The 27,914-nt window shown below is 42.1% G+C and overlaps 1 protein-coding gene across 1 annotated transcript in view; it reads left to right on the forward strand.

The window, feature by feature from the left end:
• Nucleotides 1–5,967: 5,967 nt before the first annotated feature.
• Nucleotides 5,968–27,914, forward strand: part of LOC115114359 (disco-interacting protein 2 homolog C-like) — a 264,239-nt gene continuing 242,292 nt past the window's right edge. Inside the window, 1 exon segment of the mRNA XM_065013382.1 lies at nt 5,968–6,359. Within this exon segment, the coding sequence (XP_064869454.1) occupies nt 6,281–6,359 (79 nt within the window). The 5' untranslated portion in view covers nt 5,968–6,280.

A 27,914-nucleotide genomic window follows, 5' to 3' on the forward strand; every position in this document is an offset into this window, starting at 1 on the left:
CCTTTTGGACCTTGACTTGGTGCTCCAGTACCGCTTGCCGTGCGGTAGCAGATAGAACAGTCTATGACTAGGGTGGCTGGAGTCTTGGGCCATTTTAGGGCCTTCCTCTGACACCGCCTGGTATAGAGGTCCTGGATGGCAGGAAGCTTGGCCCCAGTGATGTACTGGGCCGTACGCATTACCCTGTAGTACCTTGCGATCAGAGGCTGAGCAGTTGCCATACCAGGAGGTGATGCAACCAGCCAGGATGCTCTTGATGGTGCAGCTGTATACCTGTTTGAGGATCTGAGTGCCCATGCCAAATATTTTCAGTCTCCTGAGGAGGAATAGGCGTAGCCGTGCCATCTTCACGACTGTTGGTGTGTTTGGACCATGATAGTTTGTTGGTGATGTGGATACCAAGGAACTTGAAGCTCTCAACTTGCTCCACGACAGCCCCGTTGATGAGAATGGGGGTGTGCTCTGCCCTCCTTTTCCTCTCTAGTCCACAATCATCTCCTTTGTCTTGATCACGTTGAGGGAGAGGTTGTTATCCTGGCACCACACTGCCAGGTCTCTGATCTCCCTATAGGCTGTCTCATCGTTGTCGGTGATCAGGCTTACCACTGTTGTGTCGTCGGCAAACTTTAATGATGGTGTTGGAGTCATGCTTGGCCATGCAGTCCTGGGTGAACAGGGAGTACAGGTGGGGACTGAGCACGCACCCCTGAGGGGCCACCATGTTGAGGATTAGCGTGGCAGATGTGTTGTTACATACCCTTAGCACCTGCGGGCGGCCCATCAGGAAGTCCACGATCCAATTGCAGAGGGACGTGGTAAGTCCCAGGGTCCTTAGCTTAGTGATGAGCTTTGAGGGCACTATGGTGTTGAACGCTAGGTGTTCCTTTTGTCCAGGTGGGGAAAGGGCAGTGTGGAGTGCAATAAAGATTGCGTCATCTGTGGATCTGTTGGGGTGGTATGCAAATTGGAGTGTGTCTAGGGTTTCTGGGATAATGTTGTTGTGAGCCATGACCAGCCTTTCAAAGCACTTCATGGCTACAGACGTGACTGCTACAGGTCAGTAGGCATTTAGGCATGTTACCTTGGTGTTCTTGGGCACAAGAACGATGGTGGTCTGCTTGAAACATGTTGGTATTACAGACACGGTCAGGGACAGGTTGAAAATGTCAGTGAAGACACTTGCCAGTGTGTCAGTGAGTACTCTGAGTACATGTCCTGGTAATCCATCTGGCCCTGCTGCCTTGTGAATGTTAACCTGTTTTAAAGGTCTTACTCACATCGGCTACGGAGAGCGTGATCACACAGTCGTCTGGAACAGCTGGTGCTCTCATGCATGCTTCAGTGTTGCTTACCTCAACGAGCATAGAAGTCATTTAGCTCGTCTGGTAGGCTCATGTCAATGGGCAGCTTGTGGCTGTGCTTCCCTTTGTAGTCCGTAATAATTTGCTAGCCCTGCCACATCCGACGAGCGTCGGAGCCGGTGTAGTACGATCAGGATGAATATTCAAATATTCTGAGAAATAGAGGCTTGAAAATGTGAAATTGACATGGTACAATTGACACAACCAATGACTTCTATTCAAGCTTAGCTTTCTAAAAGAGGCAAAAAACATTTATCAAAATTAGCTGGCTAATTTAACGATCCTGCTCTCAGAGGGGTATACTACAAAGCAGGATCAATTAGTTAGCCAGTTTACGTGCCTAAATAATAAAATAAAAATTGTACAGTACCAGTCAAAAGTTTGGACACACCTACTCATTTGAAGGTTTTTCTTTATTTTTACTATTTTCTACAATGTAGAATAATAGTGAAGACATCAAAACTATGAAATAACACATGGAATCATGTAGTAACCAAAGAAAAGTGTTAAACAAAACTAAATATATTTTAGATTCTTCAAAATAGCTACCCTTTGCCTTGATGACATCTTTGCACACTCTTGGCATTCTCTCAACCAGCTTCATGAGGTAGTCACCTGGAATGCATTTAAATTAACAGGTGTGTCTTGTTAAAAGTGAATTTGTGGAATGTCTTTCCTTAATGCGTTTGAGCCAATCGGTTGTGTTGCGACAAGGTAGGGGTGGTATACAGAAGATACCTACCCTATTTCGTAAAAGACCAAGTCCATTTATTTGACAAGAACAGTTCAAGTAAGCAAAGCGAAATCACAGTCCAGTCATTGTGGAAAATTTCCAGAACTTTGAAAGTTTCTTGAAGTGCAGTCACAAAAACCATCAAGCGCCCTGATGAAACTAGCTCTCATGTGGACCTCCTCAAGAAAAGTAAACCCAGAGTTACCTCTGCTGCAGAGGTTAAGTTCATTTGAGTTACCAGCCTCAGAAATTGCAGCCCAAATAAATGCTACACAGAGTTCAAGTAACAGACACATCTCAGCATCAACTGTTCAGAGGAGACTGTGTGATTCAGGCCTTCGTGAGTGAGTTTCTGGACAGAAACCACTACTAAAGGACACCAATAAGAAAAGACTTGCTTGGGCCAAGAAACAGTAGCAATGGACATTAGACTGGTGGAAATCTTTCCTTGTGGTCTGATGAGTCCAAATTTGAGAATTTTGGTTCCAACCACCGTGTCTTCGTGAGACGCCGAGTAGGTGAACATATGATCTCCACATGTGAGATTCCCACTGCAATCCCCACCCCGGAGGAGGTGTGATGGTGTGGGGGTGCTTTGCTGGTAACTGATTTATTTAGAATTCAAGGCACAGTTAGCCAGCATGGCTACCACAGCATTCTGCAGCGATACACCATCCCATCTGGTTTGCACTTAGTGGGACTATCATTTGTTTTTCAGCAGGACAATGACCCAACACACCTCCAGGCTGTGTAATGGCTATTTGACCAAGAAGGAGAGTGATGGGAGTGCTGTGTCAGTTGACCTGGCCTCCACAATCTCCCAAACTCAACCCAACTCATTCAAGACTGTTGGAAAAGCATTCCAGGTGAAGCTGGTTGAGAGAATTCCAAGCGTGTGCAAAGCTGTCATTGAGGCAAAGGGTGGCTACTTTGAAGAATATTAAATATATTTTGATTTAACACTTTTTTGGTTACTAAATGATTCCATATGTGGTATTTCATAGTGTTGATGTCGTCACTATTATTATTCTACAATGTAGAAAATAGTAAAAAATAAAGAAGAACCCTTGAATGAGTAGGTGGTCCAAACTTTTGACTGGTACTGTACTTCAACTTGAAATGGGTATGGTCTAATTGACTCAACTACCAAGAACACATACAGTATCGTTAAGCTTTCTTAATAAATGGTTGTTCATTAATGTTGGCTGGCTAACTCATTGACCCTTATTTGTAGTATACCTTTGTGGTATACCCATCTGAAACACCCCACCACAGCTAGTGATAGTTGACAATCTATAACAAGTGAAATTGCCAACCCATTCAATCTGCACAACGTTATGCCATGCCCATGAGCCATTGTCCAAAAACTGAAAGGTGGTTTGCACAGACAGAAATAGAAATGCATTTTTTTGTTCGTTTTTTTGCCGCAAGGGAAAAGTTAAGACGCACCAAGACATGAGCCATTGTCCATCTGCCACATCATATACAAGCCTATGGGAGTACTTTTCTCTATTCCATTTGAAAAACTAGCCACAAGGTGGCAACATATTCCCACAAGAACATCTTGGAGAATTTCTTCCACAGCACACCACAATCCTATTAGGGTAAATCAGTGTATCACACCCCACACAAAACAACAGGCTTCTTCATCCACCCCTGATGAGTCCACAGTTTGATTTGATCCAACAAATGGTGATTGTCTTGCAACTGCAGACATTTGGTGAATAAGTAGACCTGGGCATCAGCAATTCGTAACCCCTTTATATAAAGACTTATCCAATGGTAGGCCTACTCTGCAAGCACGTTCTTCCCACTCCTTTTCCCATGTCATGGCTGTTTTGCATTTTGGGTGTCCCCCCCAAATGGCACCCTATTGCCTATATAGTTCACTACTTTTGACCAGAGTCCTATGGGCCCTGGTCAAAAGTACTGCACTATATAGGCAATAGGGTACTTGATACGGGTGTTGGTCTGTTTCCTATTAGTGTACAGCTGTTGAGAGATCAGCATAAAGGAGTGAGTGGGCTTACAGTTTTCTTTACATAATCTTGACCTTTTTAAAAAAATATATAAATAAAGGGATATGGAACATTGACAACCAAATCAGATCTTGAAATGCCCCCTGGCCCGCCCCATACATGCACCGACCCACCCACTCAAAAACAATTAATTGGTCTTTCCATTCCTTCTTTCCCCTGATATGCAAGCGCATGAATCAAACGCTGAGAGTTTGTGTATGCTCTCCTCTGGCCATCTTGGTTTGTATGCTCTCCTATGGACATCTTGCTTTGTATGCTCTCTTCTGGCCATCTTGGTTTGTATGCTCTCCTATGGCCATCTTGGTTTGTATGCTCTGGCCATCTTGGTTTGTATGCTCTCCTCTGGCCATCTTGGTTTGTATGCTCTCCTATGGCCATCTTGGTTTGTATGCTCTCCTATGGCCATCTTGGTTTGTATGCTCTCCTATGGCCATCTTAGCACTATCATCATTGGTCAGATGGCTCAGACAGGCCAGATTCAGACCATCTGTCTTAATGTGTACAGGCATCCTGGGACGTTATACCACCCCAGCTTCCTCCAGGAGAAGCCTGAGAGACCGGGACTGGGCAGCCTATTTATCAGAAGAAGCTTGTGTGACGGCCGATGGCAAAGAAACTGGATCGGCCATTAGTTGGGGGTTTGGATGTTAGGCTTTACAAGAGCCAGTGTGGTAATGTAGGCGTAATGTAACCTGGTCCATTCTCTACAAATACTGGGTCATTATGTTGCAGTGTTCAGCCACAGGACAAAAATATGTCTGGATTTTGAAATGCATTGAAAGGCTTATTGTTATTATCTCTAATGAGGGACACTGCCGGAAACCTTCAGCAGCTCTAATGTGTCTTAGGGTTGATAGTACACCTGTGGAGAATATTTCTCAGGTTACACCACACCACAATGGGCTTGGGGTAAAATACTGATATAACTCCGAAATATGGGGGAGGGACAGTGTTGTGTAGGTTCCTTTCTAAATGTAAGCCGTTACTAGTTACCACTCCAAAATTGTAATCAGTAACCAAACTCAGTAACGTTATCTGATTAATTTCCCCTTAAGAAGCATTAGAAGAAGACAAAAAGGTCCATCAAATGCATTTGTTGTGTCATCATAGTGGACTCAGGTGGAACAAACTTAAACTTGTGCTTTTTTTTCAATGCTGAATTGAGTGTCATTGAGAAAACAGGAAGGTGTCATAATGTATTTTTTTCCGCAAACATCCTTTCTAAATGTAAAAGTAATCCAATCATCTAGATTTCAAAGTATCTGCAATCTGATTACAATATTTTTTTTGCTGGTAACGTAACTGACTACAGTTAGTTTTTTGTAATCAGACTACGTGTAATTAGTTACTCCCCAACCCTGGGGAAGGAATGTGTGTTGGCTTCATCTGAAAAGCAGAGAGAGTGCAAGAGGGTCAGTGAGACAAGGACAGTCATCCTTTCCTCACCCCGTTGCCAGCAAAATTGCTCGGCAATATTGCCTCAAACAATTACCAGTGTATAACAGACTTTACATGTAGGCCTAACCAGCCAGTCTAGCTACAATGTCATCTTGTGATGTGACTATTCATAAATCCATGATGTTATGGAATGTGATGACTCAGAGTGAGTGAGTCCCACTGGTCAAAATGGGGGCTGGTCAAAATGTTTAATATTTGAATGCTCTTTGGAACAGTCAGTGATGTTCAACCGGGCCAGTGATGTTCAACCGTCATTCTTCTGCATGGAGGGGGTAATTCTTCGACCAGTTCTTAAAGTGGACATTTGGCGCCCTCCACAGGGTTCGAATGTGGGCTCTTGTGTCTCAAAAGCATCACGTGAATGTGTGACAGCACAGAGTAGTGAGAGCACGCAGTACTAGAAACTGGAGGCAACGTTGGTTGAGTATCCCTCAGTTGCACTTTCAGACATTGGAATTACAGCAGCAGTACCTTTTCTTAATAGAGGGACAACCAACCATGGCGGGACTTGAATAAAGACGCGAGTCGAGCGATATTCGCCCAAACACTTTCCGCATTTCTATTTCATACTCAAGTCGCTCCTCTTTTGCCCAATGCATCGGCGCTCTGTGGAGAAAGGACCGTGTTGAAACACTTTACTGGACTCAGTGAGAAGAAGAGAAGAGAAAGCCAAGTAATTTTAAAGCAGAATGGCGGACCGTGATACGTTACCCCTTCCTTTGGAGGTGCGAACCAGACTTGCAGAGCTGGAACTGGAGTTATCAGAGGGTAATACATATTTAATATCACCAGGTTATAGTTATGTTTAGCAGAATTTGCCGCGTAACTGACATTCATTCCTGCTGATAAAAGGGAAAGCGGTGTGGGAAAAATAGAGCATTCAATGAGCAGAGTGCTGCCGCAAATTCATGCGGAGCAATATCACGATTATTTGCTGGCTACATAATATCAGATTCGTTGTACTTTTGTATCACACCACAGAGTGCACTGTGTTCTAATCAGATGTCGCATATTATAAATATAAACATTGTGACAAATCAAGAAGCCTTTACAAAATTGATATCAGTGTCAAATGTATCAACTGATGGAATTTTTTTGATTGATTCAAGGAATTGTCGCGAACTAAATGATGAGGAATAGGCCTACGTATTTTTCGGCGCTACAAAGTAGCCCGCTTTTAATTCTATCAGTGTTGTCTAAACGTCACGTTTATAATGACATTTTAGAATTTCAAAGTGGCTTTTGAAGACAGAAAAACACATTGATTCTCATTATTTTGCTTGTCAAGTTGACCATGGACTCAACTATCCTACAGTCTATGGTCTTGCAATTTGACATGTTCTTTCAAATTTGTTAGAGGCCTAAATTGTAACGGACACTGAGTGTCGTTTCGGGTGCCGGAGCCGTTAGCAATGTTTTTCTAGTTTCTCATGGGGAGGCGTGAGCATTGAACAAGTATCCTGTTTATTTGGAGAGCTCACCCAGCTAGCACATTTGGTTCCTTGAATGTTGTGGGAACGTATGTTTTTGGTTTCACATTGGTTGTGAGGACGAAGCTGTACGTTTCCTGATTGGTAAAACGGAACGTGTTTTAAACGATTCAGAGAACAAAGGTGAACATTTCGCATGTTTTGTGAACATACATTTTTAGGTTGCAGGGAGGTTCTGAGAACGTTTTACTTTGGTTTCCTGAACCTTTTCCTGGGAGGTTTTATTAACTCTGAGAACTGAAATGATAGATTATTTGAAGGTATTTTTTACTAACATTCTGAGAACCTTCTTTAAATGTTGTGAAAGTGTTATGAAAACTTTAAATAAACACCTAAGAATGAAATGTAAAGGTTCATTAAAGATTTTTGAATAACTTCCTAAAACATTCACAGAATGACTTAATAACACTGCTATCTTATTTTGGGTTAAAAAAGAACTCCAAGCACAGATAGAAGGACACATGGAATTAATTTGCTTAGGCATTAATCATGCAAACTGTTTATTTTATTTATTGTGACACTGCATCAGTGAGATTCGAACCCATGATCTTCTTTTCTCTATAGACGGGTTAGCTGACAACTTCACGGAAAAACAACGCTTGTGATTCAATGGGGTAGAAGTCTGTTGTGATTCTGTGTGGCCAGATAGCTAGCAACAATGTCAAGAAACTGTCACGTGGGAAGTCGTAGGTGGCTTGTTTCAGCTAGTTTTATCTTGTTCTTGATACCATGTCTTGTATTGAGTTGTTTTGATTGATGTCACATATATGCTAATATAACCACAATTCGCTAGCTAGCTAACCAACAACAGTAACAATATATTTGAGACAAGTTTATATATGTTGTCAAGAATCTAAGCCAACCCCATCTGCTTTTCCCATAGTTGTGCATGCGTAGGTTTTGTTGCTAAACAACCAACCTGTCTATCCCTGGAATTGGTTCACTGCTACACCAGGATGGAGCTAGCGTGCCATGTTTTTTTTTACGCATAGAAAGCTGTTCATTTTTTTGTCTATTCAAACAGACCCCATTTCAAAGGAAACAAACACTCATTAAGATCAGGTGTGGCCAACACACCTGAACACAAGATAAGATTGTTTTGTTGATGCTGAGAACAGAATGTAAATGTTAAAAAAAATATTTTCTTAGAACATTTTCTGAACGTTACTAAAGTTTTCTTGATTTTTATTGAAAGTTTTCTTAATGTTCTGAGAATGGAATTTAAAGCTAACTGATGTCAATGTGTAGAATAAATATTTCAGAACATTACCAATAATATTGCCAAGAACTAAGAGAACCATAAATTCTCTGAACGTTCTGAGAACATCGCTTGAGTCACACAATTTTTTTAGAACATTCCCAGAATTGACAAAAAAATATTAAATTAAATATACACAATCGGAACTTGTATGGAAGTACTGAAATTCACACAGAAGAACGTTGTTTCCTAATGTACTTGGAAGTATACTGAACAAAAATATAAATGCAACATGTAAAGTGTTTATCCTGTGTTTCATGAGCTGAAATAAGAGATCCCATAATTGTTCCATATGCACAAAAAAAGCATATGCACAAATTTGTTTACATTCCTATTGGTGAGCATTTCTCCTTTGCCAAGATAATCCATCCACTTGACAGGTGCGGCATGTCAAGAAGATGATTAAACAGCATGATCATTACACATGTACACAATAAAAGACAACTCTATTATGTGCAGTTTTGTCACATAACAGAATGCCTCTGAAGTTTTGAGGGAGCTTGCAATACCTAGTCAGTTGTACAACTGAATGCATTCAACTGAAATGTGTCTTCTCATTTAACACAACCCCTCTGAATCAGAGAGGTGTGGTGCCTTAAATCAACATCCATGTCTTCGGTGCCCGGGGAACAGGGGGTTAACTGCCTTGCTCAGGGGCAGAATGGCAGATTTTTTACCTTGTCAGCTCGGGAGTCGATCCAGCAACCTTGCGGTGCCTGGCCCAACGCTCTAACCACTAGGCTACCTGCCACTGATTGCAGGAATGTCCACCAGAGAATTTAATGTTCAATTCTCTACCATAACCTGCCTCCATCGTCGTTTTAGAGAATTTGGCAGTACGTCCAACCGGTCTCACAACCGCAGATCATGTAACCATGCCAGCCCAGGACCTACACATCTGGCTTCTTCACCTGCGGGATTGTCTGAGACCAATCACTCGGACAGATGATGAGTATTTCTGTCTGTAATAAAGCCCTTTTGTGGGGAAAAACTAATTTGGATGGGCCTGACTCCCAAGTGGTTGGGCCTATGCCCACCCATGGCTGCGCCCCTACCAAGTCAATTGAAATCCATAGATTAAGGCATAATTAATTATTTTCAATTGACAGGTTTACTTATATGAACTGTAACTCAGTAAAATTGTTGAAATTGTTGTTTTTGTTCAGTATATTTGAGGACATTACCAATGTCAAACCGGTTGGAGAATTTTCCTAGCACATTAACACAATTTAAATTAAATGTAATGTTTGGGAAACATTCTGTTTTAAAGTAATGAAATACCAAGAATATAAAGCTTTTTTTAAAGTTCTGAAATGTGCTCAGAATTTTCAAAAGCCAAGCAACTATCCTGCACCATTCCCAGAACATTGTGGGAAGGTTTTATGCTAAATAACCATAGGACGACCACGTTCTCACCAAGCTCTAAGAAACGTATGGTTCTCAGAACGTTATGTGATAGCTGGGCAGCCAGAGATTTGAACACTGAAACTGAACAGTCTTTTCTGTTCTCTGTTGCAGTTGGCGGGTGTAGACAGCATCAGCATCTTACCAATGCAATCATTCAAAAATAAACACATAGAAAATGTTCCATAACAATATCAAAGAAATGCAAAGGCTAAATGCAGAGTTATTTGAGTTTGAATAAGGGCATGTTGATAATGCTCTCTTTTTAAAAAAAGTCTCCATTGCTCAGTCTATTCAAATATTATCTTGTTTAACTAGGCCTAATTGAGTCTATAGCTGTGAGGACAACCTTGTGGCAAGAGAAGGGAATCTAAAACAGACAACCAGTAACTTTGGATAGGTAGTCTATGTTACCAATAGAAGTTGAAGTTAATTTCCTCATGCTGTAATTAGTGGAATCATTCTAACGATTACAGTGTAAACTCACTCCCTCCCGATTCATGTGTTTTAGAAACCAGGAATCTACTTGGTTATGAGAGTTATTCAGCATCAAATGTAAACGCCTTCTACAGAAATAAGTTGGGTGCTCTGCATTATTTATAAGCTTTATTAGACAGACGCATAGTTATTCACCTCCTCTCACATTTTGAGCTATATTTACAGATCAGCCTCTTTTGACTGGGATTCCTGAGAGCAAATGCCTTGTTCTTTGTAGCTAGTGATAGTGCAGCTCAACTCACATTTCAGCTTGTATTAATTTGGGCTTTATGGATCAAGCATCTCCAAGTAAGACTGCTGATTTTTGGATCAGTTTTACCTTTTGGATTACAATGAATAAAAAGCCTACATGGACAGAGGGGTGGGGACTGATCCTACATCAGCACTGCTACTCTGAGATGCTTGATATGGCCCATGGTTGGGGTTCTAGGTGTTCTGCAAAACATGGTAACTGTCTAATTGACTCATTGCAGAAGTGCTATGTGAGCTGATGGTATTCACACGCTCTCTTTAGGCTCGCACACATCGCACTGAATGTGGATGTAGCGTTCGTCTGCCGATCGTTCAGCGCGCTGTTTTAGGAACCACTATAGACGTCGGACTGCTGACATTTTTAATGCGATTCTACATGTGAAGTCGGTGCGCACTCGGTTTGCAAATTATGTTCAGTGGTGCTAAGTACTCTCGGCAAGCAAAATCTATTAGTGTGTCTGAGCCCTTAGTGTATGCTCAGTTTAAAGACAGCGACATCACAGAGTGTTGAATAAGCTGCTCCTGGTTTCATTATTCCTAAATGAGCCATTCCACACATGGAGTAGCTTCCCAAATGGCACCCTATTACCTATTGGTCAGAATTAGTGCTCTAAATGGGGGAATAGTGTGGCATTAAGAACGCTACCATGGAGTCGTATGGGAAATCTGATCCTGGTCAAAACAGGTACATACACGACCTGCCATGCTGCGAGTCTTCCTGCTGTAAACCAGGGAGATTTGTGATGTTTTTTATGTGGATAGAGTATTAACGGAGGTCAGTCAGCATGGTATGGGCACAACATGTCAGCAGGTGTCCGGACTGACGTAATCTGATTGTCAGGTGAATGTTAACGTCAAACCAGTCCAGCAGCTGTCCACTTATTGCACCTTGGCTTATTTTTAGCCAGGGGTTTAATTCTCTGGATGCATTCCCAATATAGTGCACTACTTTTGACCAGGGTGCTGTTCAAAAAGTAGTGTGCTATGAAATAGGAATAGGGTGCCATTTGGGAAGTAGGTTCTGACTGTCAGACAACTGATTTACAAGCTAAGCGCTTATACTGTTTTATAGTTCTACTGAGGCTGTAGTCTGTAGGGATTAGAGGTCATCCGATTAGGATTTTTCAACACCGATACCGATTATTGGAGGACCAAAAAAAGTCGGTACCGATTAATTGGCCAATTAATTAATTAATTAATTTGTAATAATGACAATTACAACAATACTGAATGAACACTTATTTTATCTTAATATAATAATTCAATAAAAATCCATTTAGCCTCAAATAAATGAAACATTTTCAATTTAGTTTAAATAATGCAAAAACAAAGTGTTGGAGAAGAAAGTAAAAGTGCAATATGTGCCATGTAAAAAAGCTAACGTTCCTTGCTCAGAACATGAGAACATATGAACATATGAAAGCTGGTGGTTCCTTTTAACATGAGACTTCAATATTCCAAGGCTGTTTTAGGTTGTAGTTATAGTATTTATAGGACTATTTCTCTCTATACCATTTGTATTTCATATACCTATATACCTATATACCCATATTCTTATAGGCACTTTAGTATTGCCAGTGTAACAGTATAGCTTCCGTCCCTCTCCTCGCCCCTACCTGGGCTCGAACCAGGAACACATTGACAACAGCCAACCTCGAAGCATCGTTCCCCATCGCTCCACAAAATCCGCGGCCCATGCAGAGCAAGAGGAACAACTACTCCAAGTATCAAAGCGAGTGAAGTTTGAAACGCTATTAGCGAGTACCCTGCTAACTAGCTAGCCATTTCACATCGGTTACACCAGCCTAATCTCCGGAGTTGATAGGCTTGAAGTCATAAACAGCTCAATGCTTGAAGCATTGCGAAGAGCTGCTGGCAAAACGCACGAAAGAGCTGTTTGAATGAATGCTTATGAGCCTGCTGCTGCCTACCATCGCTCAGTCAGACTGCTCTATCAAATATCAAATCATAGACTTAATTATAACATAATAACACACAGAAATACAAGCCTTTGGTCATTAATATGGTCGAATCCGGAAACTCTCATTTCGGAAACAAAACGTTTATTCTTTCAGTGAAATACGGAACCGTTCCGTATTTTATCTAACTGGTGGCATCCCTAAGTCTAAATATTGCTGTTACATTGCACAACCTTCAATGTTATGCCATAATTACGTACAATTCTGGTAAATTAGTTTGCAACGAGCCAGGCGGCCCAAACTGTTGCACATACCCTGACTCTGCGTGCAATGAACGCAGGAGAAGTGACACAATTTCACCTGGTTAATATTGCCTGCTAACCTGGATTTCTTTTAGCTAAATATGCAGGTTTAAAAATATATACTTCTGTGTATTGATTTTAAGAAAGGCATTGGTGTTTATGGTTAGGTACAGTCGTGCAACGATTGTGCTTTTTTCGCAAATGCGCTTTTGTTAAATCATCCCCTGTTTGGCGAAGTTGGCTGTCTTTGTTAGGAAGAAATAGTCTTCACACAGTTTGCAACAAGCCAGGCGGCCCAAACTGCTGCATATACCCTGACTCTGTTGCAAGAGAAGTGACACAATTTACCTAGTTCAAAGAAATTCATGTTAGCAGGCAATATTAACTAAATATGCAGGTTTAAAAATATATACTTGTGTATTGATTTTAAGAAAGGCATTGATGTTTCTGGTTAGGTACACGTTGGAGCAACGACAGACCTTTTTCGCGAATGCGCACCGCATCGATTATATGCAACGCAGGACACGCTAGATAAACTAGTAATATCATCAACCATGTGTAGTTAACTAGTGATTATGATTGATTGATTGTTTTTTATAAGATAAGTTTAATGCTAGCTAGCAACTAACCTTGGCTTGTTACTGCATTCGCAATAAAGGCAGGCTCCTAATCAGGTGGTTAGAGCGTTGGACTAGTTAACTGTAAGGTTGTAAGATTGAATCCCCGAGCTGACAAGGTACAAATCGGTCGTTCTGCCCCTGAACAAGGCAGTTAACCAACTGTTCCTTGGCCGTCATTGAAAATAAGAATGTGTTCTTAACTGACTTGCCTAGTTAAATAAAGGTGTATAAAAATAAAATAATAATAGGCCAAATCGGTGTCCAAAAATACCAATTTCCGATTGTTATGAAAATTTGAAATCAGCCCTAATTAATTGGCCATTCCAATGAATTGGTCGACCTCTAGTAGGGATGTAGTAGGATTTAATACTGTATACATACGAATCACTAGTAAAATTTGCCATAACTAAAGCAATTAGATCGGCAAAGAAATCATGGTCATGTAATATCTTCTCCTGATATGTTTTAAAAAAATTTTTTTACAGAGGCTGTAGGGATGTTGGACTATAAATATACACTGAGTATAACCCCTTTTTCCCTCAGAACAGCCTCAATTCGTCGGGGGAGGGACTCTACAAGGTGTCGAAAGCGTTCCACATGGATGCTGGCCCGTGTTAACTCAAATGCGTCCCACAGTTGTGTCAAGTTGGCTTGATATCCTTTGGGTGGTGGACCATTCTTGATACACACGGAACTGTTTAGCATGAGAAACCCAGCACCTAATACCATACCCCATTCAAAATGCACTCAATTATTTTTAGAAATGTATTTTATTTGTATTTTTTGTTTTACTTTTTTCCCCTTTTTCTCCCCCGTTTGGTAGTTAGTCTTGTCCCATAGCTGCAACTCCCCTACGGACTCAGGAGAGGCGACAGTCGAGAGCTATGCGTTCTCCGAAACACGATCCTGCCAAGTCTCACTGCTTCTTGACACACTGCTCGCTTAACCCGTAAGCCAGCCACACCAATATATTGGAGGAAACGCCGTACAACTGGCGACACGTGTTGGCTTATGCATGCGCCCGGCCCGCCACAATGAGTCGTTAGAGCGCGATGGGACAAGGACTTCCCGGCTGGCCAAACCCTCCCCTAACCCGGATGACGCTGGGCCAATTGTGTGCCAGACGGCTGCGACACAGCCTGGGATCAAACCCCGGTCTGTAGTGACACCCTTTTAACACTGCGATACAGTGCCTTAGCCCGCTGCGCCACTCAGGAGGCCTAAATCTTTTTGTCTTGCCCATTCACCCTCTAAATGGCACACATACGCAATCTTTGTCTCGAGGCTTAAAAATCCTTCTTTAACCGGACTCCTCCCCTTAATCTATACTGATTTTTTTTAACAAGTGGCATCAATAAGATATCATAGCTTTCACCTGGATTCACCTGGTCAGACTGTCATGGAAAGAGCAGGTGTTAATGGTTTGTATACTCTGTGTATGGTTGGTTAATTACTTGTCCAATGTCTGAAGGAATCTGATATGTTTGGTCAGCACATGGACTCGTTTTATTTAATAAATCACTGAACTCTTATCACTTATTGCCCAATAGTGCCATGGCCTCCGATGGACTATTCAGTATTGTTATGTGGTGGCCACTCCTGCACACTTTCTATTTTATTTATTCATTCCTGTTCTCACACCAGTACTGTATTGACAAAGCTATGGCATAACAGTTGAACTGTCAATAGACTCAATTGCTTTTATCCACTTGGTTAACCTCACTCGCTGGTTCCACCAAATGGAAGTTGTTCAACCCCCTGAGCCTAACACATACAGAAATGTGATACATCATAGTGCAGACAGCGCTGTTACATTTCCCTGAATAGCCAGTTCTTCATAAGGGATGAGATGTAGAGATAATTTTGCCCGCCTTTAGAGGTTCATACACCAATCTCTCCTTGGTCACATCTGGGTCTGATCTGTTGCCCGTTTCTGTGAGACCTCAGACGTTTGTTGTTTTAAAGCCGTACAGCTCAAGGAATCCTCTCCCTAAATAAAGTATTTTCCTCACTGTACTAGCTAGCTACTGGTAATTACAGCTCGGTCCGCTCTGTTTTGAAGCTATAGACCTACAGTTGAAATATGAAATAAAGTGCCTTCAGAAAGTATTCACACCCCTTGACTTTTTCAGTATTTGTTGTTACAGCCTGAATTGAGAAGTGTGTTAAATGGAGATTTTGTCACTGATCTACACACAATACCCCATAATGTCAAAGTGGATTATATATATATATTTTTTAAACAAATTAATAAAAAATGAAAGCTGACATTTGACTGAAGTTTTCAACCCCTTTAAGGCAAGTTTAACAAACTTCAAGAGTAAAAATGTGCTTAACAAGTCAGTTGCGTTGTATGGACTACACTCTGTGCATTAATGGTGTTTAACATGATTTATTTAATGACTCCCATCTCTGTACTCACACAATTACAGTGCATTCGGAAAGTATTCAGACTCCTTGACTTTTTGTTGTTGTTACTTAACAGCCTTATTCTAAAATTGATTCAATTGTTTTTTCCCCCTCAATCCACACACACACACAATGACAAAGCACCTTTGGCAGCGATTACAGCCTCGAGTCTTCTTGGGTATGACACAACAAGCTTAGCACACCTGTATTTGCGGAGTTTCTCCCATTCTTCTCTACAGATCCTCTCAAGCTCAGGTTGGATGGGGAGCATCCTCACAAGAGATGTTCGATCGGGTTAAAGTCCGGGCTCTGGCTGGACCACTCAAAGACATTCGGACTTGTCCCAAAGCCACTCCTGCGTTGTCTTGGCTGTGTGCTTAGGGTCGTTGTCCTGTTGGAAGGTAAACATTCATCAAGTCTGAGGTCCTGAGCACTCTGGAGCAGATTTTCATCAAGGATCTCTCTGTAGTTTGCTCCGTTCATCTTTCCCTTGATCCTGACTAGTCTCCCAGTCCCTGCCTCTGAAAAATCCTGATTGTTCAGTTTGGCTGGGCAGCCAGCTCTAGGAAGAGTCTTGGTGGTTCCAAACTTCTTCCATTGAAGAATGATTGAGTTCACTGTGTTCTTGGGGCCCTTCAATCCTGCAGACATTTTTTGGTACCCTTCCCCAGATCTGTTCCTCGACACAATCCTGTTTCGGAGCTCTACGGACAATTCGTTCGACCTCATGACTTGGTTATTGCTCTGACATGACCTTATATAGACAAGTGTGTGCCTTTCCAAATAATATCCAATCAATTTAATTTTCCACAGGTGAACTCCAATCAAGTTCTAGAAACATCTCAAGGATGATAAATGGAAACAGGATGCACCTGAGCTCAATTTTGAGTGTCATAGCAAAGTGTCTGAATACTTATGTACTTAAGGTATTTCTGTTTTTTATTTGTGCAAACATTTCTAAACCTGCTTTTGCATGGTACTTTTGATGTATTGTGTGTAGACGAGGGGAACAAAAATAATTGTATCATTTTTAGAATAAGGCTGGAAAAAGGGAAGGGGTCTGGATACTTTTAGGGCTCCCGAGTGGCGCAGCGGTCTAAGGCACTGGATTACAGTGCAAGAGGCATCACTACAGTCCCTGGTTTGAATCCAGGCTGTATCACATCCAGCTGTAATTGGAAGTCCCATAGGGCAGCGCACAATTAGCCCACTGTCATCCGGGTTTGGCCGGGGTATGCCTTCATTGTAAATAAGACATTTGTTCTTAACTGACTTGCCTAGTTAAATTAAATAAAAAAATAATTCACTGTATATGTAAGGTCCCTCAGTCGAGCAGTGAATTTCAAACACCGATTCAACGACCAGGGAGGTTTTCCAATGCCTCGCAAAGGGCACCAATTGGTAGATGGGTAAAAATTTAAAAAGCAGACATTGACTATCCCTTTGAGCATGGTGAAGTTATTAATGACACTTTGGATGGTATATCAATACACCCAGTCACTACAAAGATACAGACGTCCTTCCTAATTCAGTTGACAGGGAGGAAGGAAACTGCTCAGGGATTTCACCATGAGGCCAGTGACTTTAAAACAGTTACACAGTTAAATGGCTATGATAGGAGAACTGAGAGTGGATACATTGTAGTTACTCCACAATACAAACCTAATTGACAGAGTGAAAAGAAGGAAGCCTGTACAGAATTAAACTATTCCAAAACATGCGTCTGGTTTGGAAAAAGGCACTAAAGTAAAACTGCTAAAAAAATGTCAATTTTTTTAAATTTTGTACATGAAGGACTATGGAGTTTTTTTAAGATCCAAAGAAAGGAATAGAGCTAAGCACAGACAAAGTCCTTGAGGAAAAACTGGTTCAGTCTGCTTTTCAATAGACATTGGGAGACATCCACCTTTTCAGCAGGAAAATAACCTCAAACGCAGACCAAATATACACTGCAATTGCTTACCAAGATGACGTTGACTGTTCCTGAGTGGACTAATTACAGTTTTGACTTAAATTGGCTTAAATCTATGGCGAGACTTAAATGCTGTCTAGCAATGATCAACAACCAACTTGAGCTTGAAGAATTAAAAAAAACAATAATGGGCAGATATTGTACAATCCCAGGGTTACCTAGAAAGACTCACAGCTGTAATCGCTGCCAAACGTGATTCTAACATGTATTGACTCGGGCTTGAATACTTATCTAATCAAAAAATATAAATGTTTGATTTTCCATTTTAATAAAAAATAAATCGTCCACTTTGACTTTCCAGAGTATTTTGTGTCGGTCGTTGACATCCATTTTAATCCCACTTTGTAACACAAGAAAATGTGGAAAAAGTCAAGAGGTGTGAATACTTTCTGAAGGCACTGTAGGCCTATTGTTTCATTCCAAAATGGCACCCTATTCCCTGTATAGTGCACTACTTTTGCCCGGGGCCCATAGGGTGTCATTTGGGACTCTTGGTCTGCACAGAGTAGGCACATATCCCCCTATGTTTTATTCCTGGAATTGTTGGAATGAATACATATCAGCATTCTGTATGAAAGTCAGCCTGCCCTTGACTGACTGTGTTTGTATGGAAGACATCACGACATGCAGCAGGCTACAATACTTTAAATATGTCTAATGCACTTTATTTGGAATGCATCAATTCAGAGAGAATTACCCTGCAGATCAATTTATACAGTAGCCAAGGAAAATAGAGAATATCTCATAGTCGTGGTTATAAAGAACAGTGCTTTATTTTGTTCTGGATAAAATCTGACATTTCTCCTCTTTGTCTAAGTGAAGTGCATTTCTACTCTTCATTTTTAAAAGCAAGCAACTCACAATTCTATTTTCTGAAAACAGAATAATATTGTGGAGGGCGACGGTGGATAAAATGACCTTGATTTATTTTGGCAGCCTCCCTAGTGTGTCGTACAGCCTTGCTCTCACTCTGTTTGAATGTTTAATTCTATCCGTGGCATTTCACAGAATATGTCACAGTTGCGAGTCAAAGTGCCATATAATGTGTGGGCCTGGTGCTGAGTTAGGATGACACTCTGCCTTCTCTCTGGCAGTTTTCAGTTGGGATCAAAATCAGGTGCAGCCAAGACCTTTGGATTGAGATTATGGCAGGTTAACTGCCCCTCCTTTAGAGACGTAATGATTTTAAAACGTGCCAATAATGGCGTAAGTGCTCACTTCGCGTTGCCCTAATGATAAGGACACACACCAGCATACCTACGACGGTCACAGTGAATGCTACTAGGCATGTCACGGATAGTCACTCATAGATACAAAGAGAAGGCATGTCAGTGTTCACTGTTTATCATAGAGAATGAGTTATGACAGGCTAGGGTCAAGGTCCACAGAAAAGGTCAATAGAAACCTTACGACATCATCACTCCCTTTCTAGTAGCTAACCTGTAGATGCCTGGCTATATTTGTTTTCATCGTCCTGATCTTTCAGTCTTGGCTTTCACTGTCTGTGTCCCAAATCGCACCTTATTTCCTTTTGTAGTGCACTACTTTCGACCAGGGATCATAGGGCTCTGGTCAAAAGTAGTGCACGATATAAGGAATAGTGTGCCATTTGCGACTGTCTCTGATTCAGCCAGACCCCCCCCCCATGTCCCTGCTGCTCTTGCTTTTGGAGTGGCAGTTGCCATAGCAATGGCTTTTTCCTCCTCCCTCCTTGGCTGTGGGTGACTCGTGGGGAAAGTTGAGAGTGATGATGGCACTGCCCCTCCTAGATGGCACAGAGGTTGTGTCATGTTGAGGACACTCCGGTGTCTTGTTGAGTTGATGCTTGCTTGTGAAAATGACATGCAATGCCAGGGTCTCGGAGACTGCGTTGTCTGAAAGTATTCTCTGGTCTTCTAGAGGCTTTAGTTATACATTTTTGAGGTTTTGCGTTTTACTGTCCGTGCCTCACCATTGAATGAACAGGATTTTCGGTTAGGTTAGGTTCAGTACAACCAGTACAACCATAAACCATCAGAAGTGACATTCCCATTTGATTTTGAATTGTAACGTTTATTGATTCCCAGTCATGGTTACATAATACATTAATTGTAAGTCAGATCATATGGGGTAAGGACTTTCTCTCTTAGTCCCCTTCTTAGAGATGTTTCATAGCCAGTATTTAAGTCACAATTGATTCTGAAGACTTGTCCGTCATTTAACTTCAGACATGGTACTGTTGGTAGGGCTGGGCGGTATACTGGATTTTACTATACAGTGCCTTCAGAAATTACTCAGACCCCAACCACTATCACCACCACCTCATCCTCCTGCATTAGAGCATGGCAACCCGTCTATGTCCAGAATGCTGTCAAAGCCAAACAAATGACTGTTGTTCACCATCTGACATTTCAGTGAGCCCTCAGATTTGTTGTTCTCTCCCCTGGTAGAGAGGGGAAATGAATATTTACACCATTGCCTCCGAAGGCTGCCTTCAAGCATGTGAAGTATGACAGCTGATGACAAACATGTAGACTAGCTGGAATGTCTTTGTGTGGTGAAAATTCCTAAAAGGTCTATTACTGGTCTTCCCTACCTAGGAATTTGCATCACTCCTTTCATGATACATGGGCTCCGATACGATGCAGGAAGGGTACATTTTAGTTTGAAACGCTTCGATGTGATTCGGTTTGATTAGGGAAACTAATTGATATGATTCAATGTACTTTTTGTTTTGCATGAACACATACATTTTCCATTTAAAATCAATAGGACCTGGGCCTCTCTGAGCTGGGCCTCTCTGAGCTGGATCTGTCTTAGATTACTCCTCTAAACTGAGTGGCCCTCTGTTAGGTGTGTGTGTGTGTGTAGGCACCTGAGCCGAGCCATAGGGCAGGCTGAGCCTTTACCACCCCACTATCAGATTAGGGGTGGGGGCAATTTATGCTTTTGTCCCCCCACTTTTTATGTGAAATCACCCCCTGATTAAAAAAAGAAAGAAAAATGTTTTGAGCTAGTATTATGTCAATATTTCTCAAAAACAGATATTTTAGACCATTTGGAATTGTACGGAGACTTCTCCCGCTCTGACCAATGATTGCGACCCATGCACAGCTCACCAAAATAATTGATGTCCTTTATGAAATTACCCTGTTAATGTAAAAATGACCAAATACATTATTTTTAAAACAAAACTACCAAAAATGTTTTTAAGGTGAACCTAAACAATAAAAAAACAAATCTGAATGATTGAAAACCCCAATCAGCAGTTGGATGTGAGTTGACACATTTGAAACATTTCTACAGCACATTTGATAATGGTATCAATGATCCAACAAATTGCATATGTTGTCACTCACTAATAAAGCCTGTGATTTGACATTGCGAAAACCATTTAACAAGCATCTGAATGCTGACGGCAGGGTTTCGGTCTTGAGTCTGATCTCGAGACCACATTAGGTGTATGGGTCTTGTCTCTGTGTGTGATAGATTTTTCTACTCTGCCTCCTCCTCCATGCTTCACGGTGGGAACCACACATGCGGAGATCATCCGTTTACCTACTCTGCGTCTCACAAAGACACGGCGGTTGGAACTAAAAATCTCAAATTTGGACTCAATCAGACCAAAGGACAGATTGCCACCGGTCTAATGTCCATTGCTTGTGTTTCTTGGCCCAAGCAAGTCTTCTTATTATTATTGGTGTCCTTTAGTGGTTTCTTTGCAGCATTTCGACCATGAAGTCCTGATTCACTCAGTCTCCTCTGAACAGTTGATATTGAGATGTGTCTGTTACTTCAACTCTGTGAAGCATTTATTTGGGCTGCAATTTCTGAGGCTCGTAACTATAATGAACTCTGCAGCAGAGGTAACTCTGGGTCTTCCATTCCTGTGGTGGTCCTCATGAGAGCCAGTTTCATCATAGCGCTTGATGGTTTTTGTGACTGCATTTGAAGAAACTTTCAAAGTTCTTGAAATTTTCCATATTGACTGACCTTCCTGTCTTGGTGATGATGAACTGTCTTTTCTCTTAGATTTTTAGAGCTGTTCTTGCCATAATATGGACTTGGTCTTTTACCAAATAGGGCTATCTTCTGTATACCTCCCCTACCTTGTCACAACACAACTGATTGGCTCAAATGCATTTAAGAAGGAAAGAAATTCCAAAATTAATTTCTAACAAGACACACCTGTTAATTGAAATGCATTCCAGGTGAGTACCTCATGAAGCTGGTGGAGAGAATGCCAAGAGTGGGCAAAGCTGTCATCAAGGCAAAATGTGGCTACTTTGAAGAATATAAAATATATTTAGATTTGTTTAACACTTTTTTTTTTGGTTCCATATGTGTTAATCCATAGTTTTGATGTCTTCACTATTATTATACAATGTAGAAAATAGTAAAAATAAAGAAAAACCCTTGAATGAGTAGGTATGTCAACTTTTGACTGGTAGAGTGTGTGTGTGCACCTTTCATGAAACATGATCTTATTGCCTATTGAAACCTGGGCCCTCCTACTTTACTTAACATTGTTTTTCTTTACTTTCGTTAAAATCTCAAACTTTGTCACACTCATCAGAATTTCCATGAATCACTGGTAGGGAAGAGTTGGGGAAATTGTTTGAAAGTTGCAGACTCACTACTAGTAAGGGGAGACCGGGGGGGAATTATAAGTCTTTATATCTATTATAAACATGTTTGCGCAGTGGCGATTGGACCTAGGCCTTAAGTGGGGGGCAAATTCTTCCAACACGTTGTGCCAAACTCAAAAATCAAGAAAATGAACAAACATAGCATTAGTTAATGCGCCCACCTGAATAAAACAGGCCTGAGGCTGAGGCAAGCTTTGGGCTTTCCACTCACACAGAAAATTCACATTCAGCTCACAAAGTAAGCTGATCTAGAGTTTAAATGCAACAATGTTTAACACACAAGTTATTTTCATAGAGATACCTAACAGCAAGCGAGCTGCAATTAACACAGTTCCACTAACCAGATGATGATCATTGGGACACCTGCTGCAGCTGCTGCAAGCCTACAACCAACAAAAGCTAGCTAGCTAGACCATGGGAAAACTACTGCTCGCTATTACTCAGTGACCTTTTGGCCTTCGAAGGCAGACTTTTCCATACGTTTTTGTAAAGTCAAAATGTGATTGGTTGATTCCAAAGTCATTCCAAAATTATGCCCTAATACAGTTGAATGTCAGTCTAGTGTCTGATTTCTAGCTGGCTAGATTTATTTTCCCAAAGACACCAAAGAAAAATCCTGATTGGATCTTTTTTTCCGTTCAGTGTTAACCCTTTACAACAAAAACCTGAAGAGATTAAATCAGAATATAATTGAAAAGAATAACAGAATTAAAATGATTTAATGAATCCTTAGCCCCTGTCTGACGGTGTAGAAGGCACTCAAACACAACACTGTCTGACGGTGTAGAAGGCCCTCAAACACAACACTGTCTGACGGTGTAGAAGGCACTCAAACACAACACTGGCTGACGGTGTAGAAGGCCCTCAAACACAACACTGTCTGACGGTGTAGAAGGCACTCAAAAACAACACTGGCTGACGGTGTAGAAGGCCCTCAAACACAACACTGTCTGACGGTGTAGAAGGCCCTCAAACACAACACTGTCTGACGGTGTAGAAGGCCCTCAAACACAACACTGTCTGACGGTGTAGAAGGCCCTCAAACACAACACTGTCTGACGGTGTAGAAGGCACTCAAACACAACACTGTCTGACGGTGTAGAAGGCACTCAAACACAACACTGTCTGACGGTGTAGAAGGCCCTCAAACACAACACTGGCTGACTGTGTAGAAGGCCCTCAAACACAACACTGTCTGACGGTGTAGAAGGCCCTCAAACACAACACTGTCTGACGGTGTAGAAGGCCCTCAAACACAACACTGGCTGACGGTGTAGAAGGCCCTCAAACACAACACCGTCTGACGGTGTAGAAGGCACTCAAACACAACACTGTCTGACGGTGTAGAAGGCCCTCAAACACAACACCGTCTGACGGTGTAGAAGGCTGACTGTCTGTGGCTGACGGTGTAGAAGGCCCTCAAACACAACACTGTCTGACGGTGTAGAAGGCCCTCAAACACAACACTGTCTGACGGTGTAGAAGGCTCAAACACAACACTGACGGTGTAGAAGGCCCTCAAACACAACACTGGCTGACGGTGTAGAAGGCCCTCAAACACAACACTGTCTGACGGTGTAGAAGGCCCAAACACAACACTGTCAAACACAACACAACACTGTGACGGTCTGACGGTGTAGAAGGCCCTCAAACACAACACTGTCTGACGGTGTAGAAGGCCCTCAAACACAACACTGTCTGACGGTGTAGAAGGCCCTCAAACACAACACTGTCTGACGGTGTAGAAGGCCCTCAAACACAACACTGGCTGACGGTGTAGAAGGCCCTCAAACACAACACTGGCTGACGGTGTAGAAGGCCCTCAAACACAACACTGGCTGACGGTGTAGAAGGCCCTCAAACACAACACTGGCTGACGGTGTAGAAGGCCCTCAAACACAACACCGTCTGACGGTGTAGAAGGCACTCAAACACAACACTGTCTGACGGTGTAGAAGGCCTCAAACACAACACCCTCAAACACAGAAGGCAAACACAACACTGTCTGACGGTGTAGAAGGCCCTCAAACACAACACTGTCTGACGGTGTAGAAGGCCCAAACACAACACTCAAACACAAAGGCAAACACAACACTGTCTGGTGTAGAAGGCTCAAACACAACACTGACGGTGTAGAAGGCCCAAACACAACACTGGCTCAAACACAACAGAAGGCCCTGGCTGAGAAGGCCCGGACGGTGTAGAAGGCCCTCAAACACAACACTGTCTGACGGTGTAGAAGGCCCTCAAACACAACACTGTCTGACGGTGTAGAAGGCACTCAAACACAACACTGTCTGACGGTGTAGAAGGCCCTCAAACACAACTGGCTGACTGTCTGACACTGTCTGACGGTGTAGAAGGCCCTCAAACACAACACTGGCTGAAACAAACACACACTGTCTGACGGTGTAGAAGGCCCTCAAACACAACACTGGCGGTGTAGAAGGCCCTCAAACACAACACTGTCTGAAACACAACACTGTCTGACGGTGTAGAGAAAACACAACACTGGCTGACGGTGTAGAAGGCACTCAAACACAACACTGGCTGACGGTGTAGAAGGCCCTCAAACACAACACTGGCTGACGGTGTAGAAGGCCCTCAAACACAACACTGGCTGACGGTGTAGAAGGCCCTCAAACACAACACTGGCTGACGGTGCCGCGCAGATGTACAAATACCCCTAGAACAGGGATAGGCACCCGGGGGCTGCGGGGTTGTGTGCTACACCACTGCTTATAACTGTACGATAAGTATAAGAAATGTAACATGTATCAAAGTATCTCCAGCTCAGAGCACCAGCTTTGCATTTGGTTCGCTAAGTAGCTAGATGTCAAGATCAAGCTTCTTCTTAATTGTAGATGTTATTTCCAATAACCAATGAGCATTGCTGTAAATCCAGCTGCATATTGAACGTTGAGATTGCCGAAAGTCTCTTTGGCAATGACCTGGAGTGGCAAGGAGTGGAATGTTAATTAAAAAGACTGGAACCCAGACTGGACATTCAATCCCCTCCTGGATCAAGATCCTTGTTGCCTAAATAGTTTTGTGCATCAAATTGTTTAAAATATTTAAGTATCCGGTAATACCGTATCCCCCTGTATGATACAGAAACGGCATGAATATCTGGATACTACCCAACCCTAAGGCCTACCTCTCGTTGGCTTGAGCAGCTGTTATCTGACAGTAGGATTGCAAAGGGCCAGAAATGTTCCATTGGAAGTTAAGCCCAGGAATTTGGGGGATTTTGCTTAAATTCATCAAAAAAGTTAGATTACTGTATAACAGTGAACCTTTTTTTGTGTGATACAAATAAGGCAATTATGGGTCTTGTGGCATATTTTGGTTAAACTATCCCCATTTCAATGGAATTGCAACCCTCTGCATGCACAGTGCATTATTCATTCACATGTGCAGTGCAAGATCTTGCACACTAATGCGATGCTATTGAGACCACACTACACTCTCTGAGCCAAGGACTACATGCTTTCTGTTAAGTTTTGATTTACACTACTGGGTGGGGTGAATGTATTTTATATGACATACCAGCTTTTTTGTTAACTAGTAAATAGTAGCCTACAGCAAAGTGTGTTTTAAATCATTTCTACCTTAACAATTTCTGCTAGTTATCCTTGTCAGCTCTGGGATTTTATCTTGCAACCTTTCAGTTACTAGTCCAACGCTCTAACCACTAGGCTACCTGCCGCGATAAAAAGTCCCTCTACTTCTATTCGAGGTGAAAATGATGAACCAGACACCTTATCGATAGCAACAGCTCATGGTCCCCTGGAATCAGATGTTTTTTTTTGTCTCAATGGAGGAACGTAGTCAGAGAAATGCTGATGAATGTCTTGCTCGAGCTGTGTATGCAACTGGTTCACCTCTGATACTCACAGGCAATGTATATTGGAAGAGATTTCTATTCTTCGCCCAGCATACACCCTTCCAACCAGACATGCTTTATCTACTAATTTTCTGGATGCAGAGTTCAACAGAGTTCAAGTGAAGGTCAAGCAAATCATTGCAATCATCTCTGATGGGTGGTCGAATGTTCGTGGGCAAGGAATAATTAACTACATCATCTCTACTCCTCAACCAGTATTCTACAAGAGCACAGACACAAGGGACAACAGACACACCTTTCTCTACATTGCAGATGGGCTGAAGGCAGTCATCAATTTGCACTGGTGACAGACAATGCTGCGAACATGAAGGCTGCTTGGTCAAAAGTGGAGGAGACCTACCCTCACATCACTCCCATTGGCTGTGCTGCTCTGCTCTTCAAGGACATCATGGCACTAAAATCAACGGATACACTCTACAACAGAGCTAAGGAAATGGTTAGGTTTGTGAAGGATCATCAAATTATAGCAGCAATCTACCTCACCAAGCAAAGTGATAAGAATAAGAGCACCACCACATTGAAGCTGTCCTGCAACACCTGTTGGGGTGTTGTTGTCATCATGTTTGACAGTCTGCTGGAGGGGAAGGAGCCTCTCCAAGAAATGGCCATATCACTGTCTGCCGATATGGATAGCCCCATCAAGAGGATCCTCCTGGATAATGTATTTTGGGAGAGAGTGGTAAGCAGCCTGAAACTCCTGAAACCTATAGCAGTGGCAATTGCACGGATTGAGGGAGACAATGCCATCCTGTCTGATGTTCAGACTCTGCTTGCAGATGTAAGAGAAAAAATCCGTACTGCCCTGCCCACTTCACTGTTGCTCCAAGCAGAGGAAACTCTGCAGTTCTGAAAATACATTAAAAAGTTTGAAGACTTCTGCCTGAAGCCCATACACGCCGCAGCGTACATGTTGGACCCCAAGTATGCTGGCAAGAGCATCCTGTCTGGTGCAGATATTAAAAAGGCCTATGGTGTCATCACAACCATGTCTCACCGCCTTGTCCTGGATGAGGGCAAGGTTCTTGGCAGTCTGGTGAAGTACACTTCCAAGCAAGGGCTTTGGGATGGAGGTGCAATATGACAGTTGGGCCAACATATCTCATCAGCCACCTGGTGGAAGGGACTTTGTGGATCTGAGGCTCTTTCCCCTGTTGCCTCCATCCTCCAAATCCCGCTAACATCAGCCACCTCAGAATGCAACTGGTCCTTGTTTGGGAACACAGACCGACGCATGTAACAGGGTGACCAATACAAGGGTTGAAAAATTGGTGGCCATCCGGGCAAATTTGAGGCTTTATGAACCTGACAACGAACCGTCCTCAACAAGGTTGGAAAGTGACAGTGAAGATGAGGCCCCAGAGTCTGATGTACAAGACGTGGACATTGAGGAGGTGGACATTGAGGAGGTCCAGGGAGAAGACATGGAAGCCTGACAGGAAGACAACCAAAGCTTTAGTTTCTAAACTATAATTTTACAGATGTATGTTGAAAACATTTTTGGGAGATCCGATGGATCATTCAATATTCCCTTTCTTTTGTTGTTCAGTGAAATCATCCCATGTGCAAAGTCAATTTATTTAATTAAAGTTCAATTTGTAACTAAATTGTTTTTTTTTTGTTCTATAGAAGGGATTTAATCATTTGCAATTATGTCTACTTATGAT

The sequence above is a fragment of the Oncorhynchus nerka genome, linkage group LG9b (assembly GCF_034236695.1).
Source record: "Oncorhynchus nerka isolate Pitt River linkage group LG9b, Oner_Uvic_2.0, whole genome shotgun sequence".
NCBI lineage: Eukaryota > Metazoa > Chordata > Actinopteri > Salmoniformes > Salmonidae > Oncorhynchus > Oncorhynchus nerka.